At 51.5% G+C, this 16,202-nt stretch overlaps 1 protein-coding gene across 3 annotated transcripts in view; it reads right to left on the bottom strand.

Moving 5' to 3' along the window:
• UNC5A (unc-5 netrin receptor A) overlaps positions 1 to 16,202 on the bottom strand; it is a 99,294-nt gene that overhangs the window by 2,964 nt on the left and 80,128 nt on the right. For 2 of the 3 annotated variants that reach the window (XM_074292204.1, XM_074292205.1), the window contains 7 exons: positions 13,526 to 13,690; positions 11,750 to 11,938; positions 9,828 to 10,130; positions 4,921 to 5,008; positions 4,455 to 4,623; positions 4,125 to 4,358; positions 3,726 to 3,875 (listed from right to left, as the gene is read on the bottom strand). In XM_074292204.1, the coding sequence (XP_074148305.1) occupies positions 3,726 to 3,875; positions 4,125 to 4,358; positions 4,455 to 4,623; positions 4,921 to 5,008; positions 9,828 to 10,130; positions 11,750 to 11,938; positions 13,526 to 13,690 (1,298 nt within the window). The remainder of the gene's footprint in view (positions 1 to 3,725; positions 3,876 to 4,124; positions 4,359 to 4,454; positions 4,624 to 4,920; positions 5,009 to 9,827; positions 10,131 to 11,749; positions 11,939 to 13,525; positions 13,691 to 16,202) is intronic. The other variant, XM_074292206.1, reaches the window with a different exon arrangement.

Below are 16,202 nucleotides of genomic sequence, written 5' to 3'. Positions count from 1 at the left end.
GGCACTCTACTGGAGACCTCCTGCCAGACTGACATCATTGTCACCCTGAATCATGAAGACAGATGTGACTGGAGGGACCACACTATCTGAGATTTATAAAGGGCACATTTAAAAGATCAAAGCAAGAGGAGCACCACCAATGAATTCATTGGTTAAAGAAACAAAAAATTCAGAAGCCGTATGAAGCTGGGGATGAATGCTAAGGACAAAGGGAATGCAGCTGTTCTCAAGTCTATGTTGGGGGCCAATTCTTCCTGTGCTGGACAATAGTGAGCTATGAAATACTGTAGCTTCTGAGGACAGAGATGAGGATTATTCACTGGGCAATGGAAAGGAACATGGTGTATGTCAGTGCATTGCAACATACTACAAATAAATTACAAAAGAAATGTGGGGTAAGGGAAGTGATTGGAAAAATTTATGACAGAAAAAATGGTGTGCTGGTCAAATAAAGGATAATTAGTGGGCAGCTTATCTTCTATAAGGTAAAAGCATGACAAGACATAAACTAATAAAAGTACAGCAAGAAGAACCAAGAAAACAAATACTCAACAAAGAATGGGAGGAGCTAGGTGGCCAGACCTGGAGTCAGGAAAACATGAATTCAAATCTGGTCTCATATACTTCCTAGCTATGTGACCCTGGGCAGGTCACTTAACCTTATTTGCCTCAATTTCCTTATCTGTAAAATGATCTGAAGAAGGAAATGGCAAACTACTCAACATTTCTGCCAAGAAAACCCCAAATGGGGTCATGAAGAGTTGGACATGATTGAAAAAACAAATCAATAAACAATGCTACGAAATGATAATAATTAAGCCTGTCCCCAAAGAGAGATGAGTCGTCACCTCCTGTAACTTTTTGCAGAGAAGAGTGAATATGAGTGCTGATGTCTTTTCAATTCTTTATAATAAGGCATTGTTTTCTAAAGGGGGATAGGATGGAAAGAGGTCTCATATATATAAAAACAAGATTAGGAAGGGTTTTTTTTTGTTTTGTTTTTTTATTTTTTTTAAGGAGGTAATCACAAATTTACTAGAGAGTTAAATGCCAAATTATTCCGCTACCTTTGCCAAGAAAACTCCATGGACATTATGGTCTGCAAATCACAATGAGTTGGATGATGTGTGAAAGGACAACAAATGATCACTAAAACTCAGCATGGATTCATTATAACAGGTCATATAAGACAAAATAACTGGTAATGCTTAACACAGCAAATACCTGAATAGCATTTGACAGTGTCTTGTATTATCTTTGTGGATGAAATGGAGACATATAGGCAAGAGTCTAGGCAGTAGTACAATTAGGAAAATTCCAAACTGTATGAAGGCTCAGACCTAAAGATTAAACATTGAAAAGCCAGTAACTCAGAACAATGGAAGAATAGTTCCTGTCCCTTTGACCCCAGGAATCTGGACTATGTTTGGTCCTAGGCATCACATTAGCCACTGACAAGTTAAAGCCTATATAGAACAAGGTAACCAGGACAGAGGATGTGTGGAAGGACTAAGGACATTTAACCTGAAGATGTGAAGATGTAAGAATTACAATTGCCTTCTACTAGTTGAGAGCTGTTGTATGCAAGAAGAATTAAATCGAATGCGTTCTGCTTTTGTCCTATGACAAATTCAGAAGCAATGGGTGGAGATAGTTCACTCTAACTTTCTCCTAACAATCCCAAGCGTCCAAAAGTGGGGCAAGCTGCCTTGGAAAGATAGTGGCTTCTCTGTCACTGAATGTCTTTAAATAAAAAGAGAAGAGGGTAATAAATATTAAGGCCCTACTGTGTGCTAGGCACTGCACTAGGCACTTTGCAAATAGTTCATCTGATCCTTAAAACAAGCCTGAATAACTATGTGTCGGGTGTATTGCCAAGGTATTTCTGCCTAGCTACTAGTTGGAACCAAACGACTCCCCAATTGCTTCTAATTGAGCTAGATGGGCTTTTATTAATGGGTAGGAATTCAATAGGTAAAAAAATAAGAAAAGGGATTTTCCAGGAAGAGGGAAGACATAATGTCATGGATGGAGAGCCTAGTTTGGTTGGGTCAGGTGCAGAAAGTGCTTTTGCTTGGGCTGGAGCCCAGAACGTGAAGAAGGCTAATAATAGGATTGAAAATAAGAAATTGGCTGGTGCTAGACTGTGGATGGCCTTGAAAACCCAGGCAGAAAAATCTCACTTATATATAATAGATAATAGGGGCAGTACCAAACTTAAAACTCCATTATAAAATAGCAGTCATCAAAATCATCTTGTACTGGTTAAGAAATAGAGGGGTGGATAAATGGAATAGGTTAGCTACACATGACAGCAATAATCAATAACTATAGTAATCTACTGTTTGATAAACTCAAAGAATCTACCTTCTGGGATTAAAAACTCAAAAATTGCTGGGAAAATTGGAAAACAATAAGTTGGAAACTCAGCAAAGATCTACATCTCATACTCCACATCAAACTAAGGTGAAAATGGGTACATGACTTAGGCATAAAGAGTGATAACTATAAATAAATTAGGAGAGCAAGGAATAATTTACCTCTCAGATCTTTGGAGAAAAAAATAAGGCCAAAGAAAAACTAGAGAACATTATGAAATGAAAAATGTGTAACTGATTACATTAAGTTACAAAATGTTTGTACAAACAAAACCAATGTGACCAAGACTAGAACGGAAGCATAAATCTGGGAAAAAACTTTTATAGCTAGTATTTCTGATAAAGATCTAATTTCTAAAATTACAGAGAACGAGGTCAAATTTATAAGAATACAAGTCATTCCCCAAATGATAAATGGTCAAAGGATATGAATGACAATTTTCAGATGAAAAAATTAAAACTTATCTATAGTCATATGAAAAAATGTTCTAAATCATTACTGATTAAAGAAATGCAAATTAAAACAACTCTGAGGTACCACCTCACATTATTAGATCGGCTGAGATGATAGGAAAAGATAATGACAAATGTTGGAGGGGACATGGGAAAGTGGGACCCTAATGCACTGTTGGTGGAAAGAAACACTTTTTGAATGGCCTATTATCTGTTTAAAAGAAAGGGGCGGAAGGCCTGAGAAGGTTTGGGATACAAGGGAATCATGAGCCCAGGACTTCTGTTGGCTAGAGTCAGACCTTTCAGTAGGGAGCTGTGGAGGATTCCAGTAGAGAAATAATTAAAATTGGGAAAAAGTTCTTAGTGAGATCTCAATTGGAAGATTGGACAAGGCAACAGAGATCATCTAATCCGAGCTCTTCACCCCACCTCCTCAAAGATCCCAACAATGACATGTGTCAATGTTCATCTAACTTCTGACTGAAGACTTTACTATCTCTTATGGCAGCCCATTCTACTTTGGAATTTCTCCATTTGTTAGAAAGTTTTTCCTTATATCAAGTCTAAATCTGCCTAAATCTGCCCTTTTAGCTTTTCCTGCTCAACTACACAGCCCAGTAACCCAGCAAGGGACAAGCCTCCTGAAGAAAATACTAGCTGGATGTACTGGTAGGATTCCTTGAGGCACAAATGGGAGAATGGAGAGCCCTGAGAAATTTCCCTAGGAGGCGATGTTGTGTGTGGGCAAAGGCCCAGTTGCTTCTCTCCTGTGGGCACCCTCTGGGCTTGGCGGTATGCCCTCTGGATGAGCTGTCATTCCTTATCTTGGTCAGACTGATACCCAAGCCCCAAGGAGGTGGGTGCCCCCATCTGGAGCACATCTCCATCCCTCACCTGGTAGCTGACAAGCAGTTTGCTCTTCCACAGGGAGCTGGGTACATCATGGATAGAGAGGCGTAGATTGTGGTAACTGTCCTTGAAGTGGAGGACCCGGGGCTCCTCGATCAGCTGTCCCCCCATCTGCTTCTCCAGCTGGATCACCTCCTGCCCCACAGATAAGGAAGGCCAGTTGTCATACTCCAGGGAACAAACACTGAAGAGCTGAAAGGGTCCTCAAGGTCCCAAACTGCCCCCACTTCAGGAACCTTCCCCTCCATGCTCCCCACTCCCACCTGCCCAGGGGACCCCAGTGCTCATGCTGCTACAGACAGGGGAGGAGGCTGATTGTCCCCGGGGCAGGAGGAATGGCAGGGGGCTTCTGGCAAGGAGGCGCTGCTGGGACCAGGCCAGCACCTTCAGCGCGTCATGCGTGTCGTGGAGACAGTAGACACGGATGGTGTATTCCAAGGAGGTGCAGGCCGTTGGGGCAAATAGAAGAAGTTTGAGGCGCTTAGCTGCGGCCGAGCTAAGGGCTTCCCCAACCAGGGCGAAGCGACCCAGCTGCTCCGTGAAGACGTGGCAGGCTCGGGCCTCCAGCTGGCAGTAGTAGAGGTGGGCAGGTGACTCCTCGCCCAGGTGCAGCACATCCTGGGGGAAGGGAGCGGTTACCAGAGCCCTGCTGCACCCTGAGGGGCCTGTACCTCAGGGCCACTCACACCTTCCCTGCCTGGCCCAGCCTCTCACCTCCCAGGTGCCCTCACAAGACTGTTTCTTGAGCCGCAGACTCCAGTTCTCAGGGCTGGGCTCTCCACAGTGGTCCATGGAAAGGATGACTGGCCGAGTGAGCAGGACGCCGGGAGGCCCGCAGCTAATGATGGGGCTCAGCAAGGTCTGGCAGCCAGCTAGGGGCAGCCTCAAGTAGGAAAATATGGGGCAGGGGAGGGGAGGAAAGGCATCAGTGGGGGAAGGGCAAAGGCCCGAAGAACAATTATCTTGATCCAGGGCAAGCTGTCCCAAGGGAACGAGGGTACCCCTCCCACAGCTCTTCCCTGGCAGATGGGCTGGGCCAGGCTGGCGACCAAGGATCAGGGCTGGGCTGCAGCACGATGGGAAGGGGGCCAAGCTGAACCTCCCTCTCCCTTGATAGCTGCAGGGCTGGGACAGACCCCTCCCCTTCCCCCTCCCCAGAAGGCCCAGGTTATGTCCACACCTCACATCTTCCTGCTTATGCAGAGTGAGGTATATCTCGTAGATCTTTCCCCGGGGAATGGCATCTGGAGGGATCAGGAGACTGATTCCTAGAAGAGAAGAAATTGGGAAGAGAGTCTCTGTGCGATACCTTTTGTCTCCCCTCTCCTCCCCCGGCCCCTTGGAACATCTCTGTGTCATAAACAATAAGGAAATATTTTCTGTTCTTATGGGCAGAACTTGCGTTATTTCTCATGTACAAAATCTGTTTCTCTCAAAGACCCACAGTGAAAGTGATGTATAAATATTATAGACTTAGAGGTGGGTGGGACCTTAGAGGTTCGAGGCTAACTGCTTAATTTTACAGCTAAGGAAACCGAGGCCCAGAGATGTTAAGTGCCTTGCCCGGGGTCACACAGTTGCTCAGTGTCTGAAGCAAGATCCAACTCCATCTGATGCCCCATCTACCAGGCCTATGCTGCTTCTCCAAGGGCCTCACTTCCAGCGCCAGCTGTCACTACTTCCTACTTATGTGGTCTTGGACAAGCCGTGTCCCTTTACTGAACCTGTTATTTTTTCTGTAAAACAAAAGGGTTGGACTATTTGGTCTCTTATATTCCCTTCTCTTTAAACCCCATTAGCCTCTGATTCTGGAAGGCCCCACATTTGAGGGGGTGGGAGACAGGGAGGGGAGGAGTCCTCAGAGAAAACCTGGGCAAGCTGGCTAGCCCAACTGCTGGATTCCTCTCAGGCTACGTTCCATCCTTCTTCTCCCTTTCACCTCCAAATTCCCAGGGAGAGCTGTCTCCAGTCCCACCCCACTTCTTCCCTGACCATTGGCTTTGAACTCCCCCCACTCAGCTGGGGGTCTCAGCTCTCTTGGTCTCTTCACTGCAGGCTCTCTGACTGCCATTTCTTGGTCCTTCACTTCTGGAGATCATAGCTGGCTAAATCCTTCATCTTGCTGCAGTTCTGACCGCTGGTCTTTCCCTCTCCTCCCGGATACGCTCCGCATGCCTTTGGATTCTGTGACAATTGTTTTATTTTGACAATTCTCAGCCCACCTGTTGGCTGCTCCTTTTCTGAGTCACATCCATCTCCTGTCTTCTAAGAGTGGGGGGTTGCCTGAGGCTCGACCAGGAGTCTCTTTTTTCTCTCTTTATTAAGGTTTCTTTCTCTGTGTGGTGATCTCCTCAACTACTAAGTACTAAGGGTTCATCTCTCATCTTGCTGCTGACAATTCCCTAAACTAAATATTCAGCTTGTCCATTTCTTGAACTTCGGTCTCACATCACCTGTGCCCCTGCAGGACAGCTCCAGACAGATTTCCTCTCAATTTCCTTTCCTTTGTGTCCTTTCAAACTCCCTATTTCTATGGAGGACACATCCTTCCAGTCACCCACATTAGAATTAGCCATCACTTTTCCCTCTCCTTCCCTGCTTTCCCAGATGGTCAGTTGCTGAGTCCCAATGGCCTTCCTTCGGTGGGACCTTTTGTACCTATCCTTTCAACTCACATAGACTTCATTCCCATTCAGTCTCTTACCTTTCACTTGGACCATTATAACAGTTCCTTAATTAGACTCCCTGTCCCCAATCTCTCTCTTTCCAATTCATTCTTCAAACAGCCACTTAAAACAATCTTCCTAAGGCATGTGTCTGACCGGGTTATTCTCCTTCTCAGAAACCTCCAGGAACTTTATACTATTTTTAGAACATAGAATGGCATTATGAGTCCTCCATAATCTGACAACAGTCTACCATTTGACCCTTATTTCATATCACTTATTGTTGTTCATGCCTGACTCTTGGTGATCCTGTTTGGGGTTTTCTTGCCATTTCCTTGTCCAGCTCATTTTACAGATACGAAAGCGGCAAAGTCATTTGCTCTGATCACACAGCTAGGAAATCTCCAAAGCCAAATTTAAACTCAGGTTTTTATGCCTTCCAGGCCTAGAGTTCTATCCACTGCATCACCAGGTTGTCCTAAAGGATCTGCTTTCAGAGTCTTGATCAAGCCAGAGGGAAAGACACAGCCCAGCAGAGTAGATAGAGCACTGAATTTGGAAGCAGGAGACTCCAATCCTGGCTCAGCCATTTCCTATCTGTCTGGCCTAGGGCAAGCCAACCTTGCTAGGTCTGTTTCCTCACTGGCCAAAAAAAAAAAAAAAAAAGAAAAAGAAAAAGAAAACGAGGGTGAACTAAATGATGCTAAGTTTTCTTCCAAATCTAAAATTCTGTTACTTCTGTGAGCTTGGAAAAATCCCAAAGGACTGTTCCACAGAGAAGGTCTGGGAAAAGGCACTGACGGCAGGACAATCTAAATTAGCCCGAGGAATCTTGGGGCTCAGGTATGGAGGTCCCTTCCTTATGTGGGGACCCTGGCGTGAAAGACAAGGCTCAGGCAACAAGGGCCTGCAATATCAGGCTGGCAGATAAGGTAATCTATGTAAATTATTTGTAAATCTTGGGGCACTCTATCACATATTATCCTAATATCAAGAGAAGAAATATCATTTGGGACCAGAATTGATGGCCCATGTGGACAGAGAAAATTGGTAACTCCAGTTTTGGGGAGATGAGGGAGACTGGAGGATGCTATAAATTTCAGCAGTGCTGAGTGGCAGAACTGGGATCTGAATCCAACATATCCAAGACTGTTTGCCACTGTCTTCCGTGATCATAAGGAACAATGGGTAGCAGGGTGGCTTGCTTTATGAATACTACTTGTCCTCTCCATCTCTAAATCTGCCATCCCATGTGATCTTGGCCTACTACAGCCAGGTGGCAAAGTGGGTGCAGTGGTAGGTCTGGAGTCAGGAAGATCTGAGTTCAAATCCAGCTTCAGACTCTTACTAGCTGTGTGAACCTGGGCAAGCCACTTAATCTCTGTCTCGATTTCCTCATCTGTAAAATGGGGATAATAGCACCTACCCCATGGGTTGTGAGAATCAAATAAGATAACAATTGTAATGTACTTAGCAGTGCCAGGCACTTAGTAAGTGCAATATAAATGTTAGTTATTATTATTACTATTATTGAGTATGGCCCCCAATATGGAATAATATGGTACTGGCTTTCCAGGACACATGAATGGGATGGGAACTCCCATTCCTACCTGGAATGCTTTCAAATTTACAAAATACCTGCTTTGTAATAGCTCTGTGAGTACAGAGAACAAGGATTACTTTCTTTACCTTACTGATGGGGAACTTGGGAGAAGTTAAGAGATTTCTCAAAGTCACACAGGTGGTAAATGTATAAGACAAGATTTAAACCCAGGACTCGGGCTCTAATCACTACAACGGGACAGCGAGGCAGTCTCCTTTAGTGGGACTTCTAAGAGATCTTAACCTTGGCCCAAGTTAACACTTCTAACTCTTCTCTGAAGCGCTTTAAGAAACCAGAAGGAAAGGCCTCCTGGGCTTGTCTCAGAGATGGCATGGGGGCCCACTCCCGATTCCCGGGGGGAGCTGGCTGCACGGGGTGGGAGGGCCAAGCTCGGGCTGCACAAGAGGCAGCAGGTCTCACCTCCGGGGTGGGGGCGAGGGTCACACATCCCTGGCAGTGACCGGACAGGAGGCGGCCCGGGGCTCGCAGGGCGCCAAGCCTCCCGGCTCCTGCTCCCAGGGACTCAGCCCGTCTCCGGCACTAGTCTGCTCTTGGGGAGGGGGTACTCAGACCCAAGGGGAGCGCTTTAGGTGGGTTTCCTGAATTTGGCCCACGTTCACATATTGCGTCATTTTTTGGATCCAGAGTCTGTCATCTATGAGTTAGTTATTCCAGCTCCATCCCTCTGCATATTGGATAAGAATGTCGCGGATGACTTTAGAGACCACTAGGTGGCGCGGGGGACAGAGCGCTGGGCCTGGAGACCTCATTTCAAATCCGTTCTTAAACACTAGCTCCGGGGCTCTGGCTAAGTCAACTAATTAACCTGCATGCCTCAGTTTCCTCAACTGTAAAATGGGGATAATAATAGGACTTCCCTCCTAAAGTTGCTGCTAGGATTCCCTGCTTAGCACCCTGCCTGGCACAAAGTAGATGCTTAACAATTCCTTCCACCCGGCTTTCCTTCTTTCCCCCTTTCCTCCCATCCTTTCCTCCCTTCCTCTTCCCCTGTCCCTCCTCCCATGAGACTGAAGTATGGCCTGGCCTTCTCAGGGAACCGGTGCTAATTCTCAGTGAGCGCTGCTTCCCTTTGTGGCCCCGGCACTGAGCACAGACACACTCGGGCGAGCCTAAGGAGGCGCTGGCAGGATCTGGGTCCCGTCCAAGCCCAGAAAGGCACCCATCATGTGGGTGTGCAGGGCACACACCTGCAGAGAACCCCCCAAGGGGCTCCGCATCCAGCGCAGCCTCCCCAAACCACAGCTTTCTGCCCCAAGTTGCTCTGTTTAATTTCAGCCTCGCTGTGCCCCGTCCTGGGTGCCCCCAGTCTTTCTGCTACACTCGTAGGATTCCTGTACTGTCGCTGAGCGAGGGGCTTTTCTGAGACGGCTTTAATATTTCAGCAGTCACTTGCTGATCCACCTCAAATTCAAATGCTCTTCATAATAGGCACACAGTCCCAAGGGGCTCCTCTGAGGTCTCTGTCACCCTAAGCCCATTTACTTAGCTACGGTGGTAATAATTCACCCTCGCACTTTAAGGTTAATAAAACATTACCCACACAACAGCCTGTGAGGGATTTAGGGCAAACATCCTCATTCCCATTTTACAGATGAGTAAACTAAGGCTCAGACAGAGAAATGATCTGAAGAGATTATACAGACAGTAAAGTGGAGGTTAGAGGCTGAGGCTAGAACCCATTCTCTGATAGCACCTCTTGCTCTCCCATATCTATCCCCTTCTCCCTTGTTCATACCCTTCCTGTGGGATGCCGGCCATGGCCTAATGAGAGTCTCCCCATCACAGAACAAGCCCTACCTGTATTGGGAATCATTAGCCGTCCCCCCAGGAAGTTAAAGGTCCCGTACGCCATGTTGCTGGCCCCCCGGGGCAGGGAGCGGAAGTAGTTCTGGGTGGAGAGACGGGCGACGAAGTCCTCGGCCTCAGAGGCAGGGGAGCTGTGGTGCAAGGTGTGCCGGCCACTGCCCAGGGGGCTAAGGAGGTGCCCGTTGGTGAGCTGGAACTTGGGGCCAGAGCTTTCCTGCCGAGGGCACAGTGTGCCCTGGTACGTGGTGGTTGTGGTGCTGAGGTCCGGCTGGATGGTCAGTAGATGGGAGTTGTCTATTAGGAAAGGAAAAATGAAAAGGGGGAAGAAATGCAGAACCAGGGTGAGAAGGTACCTGAGGGTCTTCCGGTCCCGCAGAAAACCCCTCTGCCAGATCCCTCATGAGGCCTTGCAACGTTCTTCTGAAGACCCCCAGGGAGGGGGACTGGCTGCCTCACTGGCCGGCTCTGTCTGTCTGGAAGATTTTTCCTTACACAGAGCTGAGACCTGCTTCTCCGCAAGCCTGTGACGTATTTAGTGCCTCCTTCTGGGGGCAAAGGGAACAAACTGGAGCCCCCCACCCTGTGACGACTCTTCATATGCCTGCAGACAGTTATCGAGTTCCCCCTTTTCTGAGGAAGACTCCTCTCCTTCAGACGAGTGTTTCTATTGCCTTCCCTACAATAGGCTTTTCCCTGGCATTCTCCCATTTGGACTGCCATTTTTGAACCAAACACTCCAGCTTTCCAGTCAGTCAATGTCTACACACATGGAAGCACTCAGTATGTGTCCCGAGTGCTAGGCCCCGGAGGGACCGAGAACTGGCCCTCCCCGCTCACCACACAACGGACATTCAAGATGACAACCCCTGCCCTCGAGGAGTTCCTGTTCTCCTGGAGGAGACGGCCCGGCCCCCAAGGAGAGGAGGAGGGGCCCTGGGAAAGGGGGCTCCCACACACTAGGCACTCTTCCAGAGGAAGCCTGACAGGCCTGGGGCAGGGGCAGGGAGGAGGCTTCTCTGCACTTTCTGAATCACAGCTGACTCCTGGCTACCCACACGGAGCCCCGGGCGTGGGCACCCAGCTGTGCTCCCTGCCCCAGCACCCCCTGACAGCCCCCACTCCGCCCTTAAAGTCGGCAGCCAGACAGAACTGCTCCCTGTGCTCCGCTAACTGGCGCCCAGAGGGACGAGCCCGCCGTTGGACTCGGCTCACTGGTAACCAGCTGAGGACTGCAGGGGCAGTGAGATGGCACCGGGGAGCCGGGCCTGGAGGCAGGAGACTCTGAGTGCAAGTCCGGCCTCAGACTCCCACTGGCTTCCCCGGCAGGCCCCTTAGCCCCACTTACCTCAGTCTCCTCATTTGTAAAATGAGCTGAAAACAGAAACGGCAAACCGGGATGGCATCCTTGCCAAGAAACCCCCCAGGTCACAGAGTCAGACATACGGACTGAAGGCTGCCCTCAGCCCCTTGGGAGGTGGGAGGGCTCGGACAGAGTGTGGAAAGGGCACCGGCGGGGGCAGGGGGAGGGGCTCTAGCATTAATTTACCAGGGACAGCTGTTAGAGCACTTTACAAGGCGACTTCCTCACAACAGCGCGGTGAGTCAGGGCACCATCCTCCCTATTTTATAGACAACTAGATTACGGCCCAGAGAAATGAGATGATTTGTCCAGAGTGCCCAAAGGGAGGTGCTTTGAGTCCAAGTCTGCTTCTTTTTCCAACGTCCCCTGACCTGGGAAAGCCACTGGGAGACCCCGAGTTCTGATTCTGGCCAGGTCACAGACACTCTGACCGCCCCGTGCGGCCCGGCCAGGCCCACCTCGTTAGCAGAGGCGGCCCACTCGCGCCTGGGCAGCTCTGGAGGGGCCTTGGCCGGGCAAGCCTGGCAGGGCCGGGCACGCACGGCGACCTCACCTGCCTTGGTGGGCTTGATGCTGACGGGCTGGAAGCCCGAAGTCAGGATGGATGAGTCGGCCACGTCCGAGTCCAAGCCCTCTTTTTTCCGGCAATAGACCAGGATGAGGACGAGCAGGAGGAGGACTAGGCACACGGCCACAGCGATGAGCCCCACGTACAGCGCCACGTCTTCCGGCCCGGAGGCAGCTGGGACAGGGAGCAGGGGAAAGGGTGAGGAGGCTTCCGGCTGCCCCGCCCCCACGGAGCGAGAGCTCGCACTCCCGGGGCGTCTCTGCGGGAGGTGGGGAGTGTGTCTGTGTGAGCTGCGGGGAGTCAATCTTCGCTCACCAGGGGTGTTGGCTCTGGCTGAGAATAGCAACACGGCAGAGGGGGTGCGGAGCCTGGGTTCCAGGCTCGGAGCAGCACGAACTTCCAGGACAAATCACTCCCCACTGTAATGATCTAAGCTGCACTAAGAATTTCTGACCCTTCTAGTTCCACGTTCCAGAGCGTCTGAGCTCTGACACTGGGCGGCTGGAAGGTGCTTTCGGGCTCCGATTCTGGGATTTGGAAGGGTATCTATAGCTGGGGAGGGGACAGAGGGAGGCAAGCTCCCCCTTCCCTGGCCCAGGGCTGGCGTCTGAAGTCCCGCTTCCGTGGGAGGCCCGTGCCCCCCAAGGGGTCTGAGCCTGACACGGGATGGGGGGGCGGCCCCCGTCCTTTCCTCCTGCTTCCTACAGCCTCCCCTCCCAGGTGCGTGGAGGCCGTCCTTCCTTGGCCCCGGGGCTGTCCCGGGAAGTGTGTGGGGCCTGAGACGGGATTAGGTGGGAGGTTGGGAGGTAGAACTGGAGAGAAAGGACAAGCTGCTCGGTGGGGAGAAGGGAGGATTAGCTGTCTGGAGGAATCAATATTGATTTTAGTAGAAATCTGCATAATGGAAGGAAGGTTCATCAGGAAGGAATTGACACAGATAATTAGGTTTTTAATTGAAAGCGAAGGTGGGGGTGGGGGAGGAGGTTGTTTCGGGAAAAATCACATTAGAACCTTTGTGTTAGTGACATTGGCCCAGAGCTTCCATCCTCTACATCCCACTCCCCACGCTCTGACATGACATGGCGGGAGGCAGTACTGGGGAGGCAGGGTCTCCCGGGATCATAGATTTGGTCTAGAAAGGACACGAGGAGTCATTTAGTCCAATCCCATCCATCTCTAGGGGAGGAAACCGAGGCTCATGGGGATTATGGGACTTTCCTCCCCAGGTCAGAGCGACAAAGCCCGGGGTCTAGCGCGGGCAGCCCCTGCCTGAAGGCAGCTAGCTCCCTTCCACCACAGCGCGCAGGGCGGGTGCAGGGCGGGTGCAGGGCCGCTCAGGGCCGGTGTCGCCACCGCCTGGGCCGGGGCCTGGGAAATGAGGGTGCCTCTGACCGCTAACCTCAGGCCCTCCCCCTGAGCAGCGCGAGGGAGCGGGGTGGCCAAGAACGAGGCTCGGGGGCGGGAGCCGCCCGGGAGCAGGGGGCCAGACAGATGGAGCCCATGTGGAAGCCCACCTCAGGCTGCGGGGCGGGGCAGGGGAAGGAGACCCTCCGCTGGGAGCACTCGAGGCAAGCAGGGAGCGGAGGAGAGGAGGGACTGGTTGTGGGGCCCTACAGAGCAGGAGGGGAGAAGTCTCTGAGGGGAAATTCTACAGTACGTGAGTTAGGGAGGAAGGACTCACTGCAGTGCGATGGGTACGGTTCAGGAAAGCCTCGGCGTCTGGGGGAATGGGTGGAGTGAGGTGACATCGGGGGAACTCACTGTGGATGCAGAGGTCGCTGGTGCAGTTGCGTGTGTCCAGGTCAGCTCCCTGGCAGTCCTCCCCACCGTTACGAGGCGGGGGCTCCGAGCACTCCCGGCTCCTCCAGCGGGTGCAGTCCAACGCGCAGGCCGACCATTTGCTCCATTCGGTCCACCCTCCGTCTACTGCACACGTGAGACGGGGACACCAGACAGAAGCAGAGAAGAAACATTCAGTCCCTTAGCCGCAGGGCCACGGCGAGGCCCCTTCCCCCTATTCCACCTCTCGCCTCAGGTGAAAAAACAGAGGCTGTCTCGGAGATATAGCTCGGAGGGGCTGGAAACACCAGGCCTGTGCTTGTCCATCTGAACCAAGGAGAGTGGAGTGGGGGGAGGGTGGTCGGCGGACATGATGGCGGCGGCGGCGAGTGATGGCGGCGGCGTAGGCGAGGGCTGATGGAAGTGGGAGGTGGTATGATGCCAGGGCCGATGGGCAGAGCCTGGGCTAGGTGGGGTGCTGAGGAGGGGAGTCGGCAATGAGGGCGATGGGATGCCAAGGAACATCCGCTGAATGAAGAGGCAGGCCTGGCAGGACACCCTGCTGTCTAGGGCTGGCATTTAGGATGCAGAACCGATGAGCTCGACAGCCTCTAGACTCCAAGACAGGAGATAAGACTCTGACCCCACACTAATCCCTGGTACTGGAATCATGAATTAAGTCAGCCTGAGCTCTAAGCCCGGTCCCAGAAGGACCCTGTGAGCAGATAGTCTCTGGCTGAAATCTCCCGATTTTCTAGTCTTAAGACCATAACACCGGCGCCTTCAGGTAGCTAGCCAGGGCTTCCTCGTCTAAGCTGGCCTTTGTCTCTTAAGGGATGCAACAGTGGCAGTCTGCTTCTATAAGGTCAGCCCTGAACACTCATTCCCATAGGAGTGGCTCTGTTCTTGGCCTTCTCTCTCCCTTAACAATCTCATCAGCTCCTCGGGCTTTAATCATCACCTCCACGTGGCTAAGTCCCCAAACCCGCTTCCAACCCGACCTTTCCCCGAGATTCAGTCTTGGGTTTCTAAGTGGGTGGTGACTATCTCCACCTGCATAACAATAACTGACATTTATATTGGGGGCTTCAAGCATTCTTAGCCCCATTTTATAGCTGTATCAGAGGAAATGGAGGCTGAAAAAAGTCTGCCTAGCATCACAGATTAAGTGTCTGAGTTGACTAGCCCAAGAGTCCCTGGCTGCAAGTCTGACTGTTCCTCTCTCGCTGTCCCGCGAATGACAGCAGCACTTTGAACCATCTGCTCCCCAGAAGCTGGCCCTTTCCCTCTGACATCTCTCTCTGCGGATGGTACCACCATCATTCCAGGCACAGATGCCCGAAACCCCCCAGTCACTGGCTCTTCCCTCCCCTTCACCGCGGTCCCCCAAACTCCCCCCACTCCTCATCCAATTGGTTGCCAAGTCAGGTCGATTTTCTCTCCACATCTCCTGCATGTGTCTTCTGTCGATTCTCGCCGTAACTACCCTCTCTTCTTGAGGCCCCCAGCTCTCCTCCTCTAGCGAAGGGGATGAAATACAGCTCCTTAGTCCGGTTTGAGGCCTTCCATAATTAGCTAGCTCCAACCTGCCTGATTCTGGGGCCCGTACCCATTCCTGACACCATGGGGAAGGCCTCTGCCCCCAGGAGAGCCGCCACCAGGTATCAGGGGCGGGCCCTCAGAGGCACCTCCTGTCCTGCTAAACCGGATGCCGTGGGGCCTTGCTCTGCCCGGCTCTCGCCTGGTGGTGGCTCTGGAACATCTCCTCTCCCCTCCCCCGCTGAGGGGGATGCCTCCCTCCTGAATCCCCCCCAGGCTCAGCCCGCAGAGCTCTGTATGTGCGTTTCTGCATGGAGCTCAGGCACGTTTCCTGCCCGAGGCCCGCTTCCTTATCATCCTTAAACCTGCGGTGCCCAGCACAGGGACTTTTGCACTTAATAAAGTGTATTGTGCTGAGCGGTAATCCAGCACTCCCGGCCCCAGGCAGCCGGGCTGGGAAAGGGGACGCACAGGTCCCTGCTGGGGGAAGTAACACCCCCAATCCCCCGGCCTCGACCAAGCGGCTCCTTTACGACACAGCCGGGAGGTCAGTGCTGCAGGGCAGCGTGCCCACTGTTCACGAGGAAAAGACGCGGGTAGCTTGAGCTGTCTCATCCTCGCTCCCGGTTTGTGACGTGTGAGCTCCGCGTCTGGCACGAGCAAACACTCAAGGGGTGCTGACGGTAAGGAGCATGGTCGGGATCCGAACCCAGGCCCCGCGCCCGGGCCTGCACTCTACCTCCGGGAACTACGTTTCCGGCCCACAGGGACGTGGCTTCCTGCCAGGCCAGGAAGACTCGGGTCAGGGACTAAGTTTGTGTCACGTCCTCCCCAAGCGTCCCATGAACTCCCTCAGGGCAGGCTCTGTGTCCTGCCGGGTTGTTCCCCAGGCCGAGCACAGGCCCTCCCAGGGGGCCCCTTCATCGATCTGTGCTAAGCCATGTCTTGCTCCATTCTCCACCGCCGCTCCAGGGCAGAGCTAGGTTGTCCTGAATACAATCCATGGACAGGAAGAGTCTGCTCAGACACTAGGTCACATTTCCTCCTTCCTCATAGTTTCCTATTGCTTCTGGATTAGATAGAAAAGACCACTCGGTCCCAAAGCTACCTTTCCAGCCTT

Source organism: Sminthopsis crassicaudata, chromosome 2 (assembly GCF_048593235.1).
Source record: "Sminthopsis crassicaudata isolate SCR6 chromosome 2, ASM4859323v1, whole genome shotgun sequence".
Lineage (NCBI taxonomy): Eukaryota > Metazoa > Chordata > Mammalia > Dasyuromorphia > Dasyuridae > Sminthopsis > Sminthopsis crassicaudata.
Note: the sequence above shows the minus strand (reverse complement) of the source record. Positions and strands in the feature narration are given on the sequence as shown.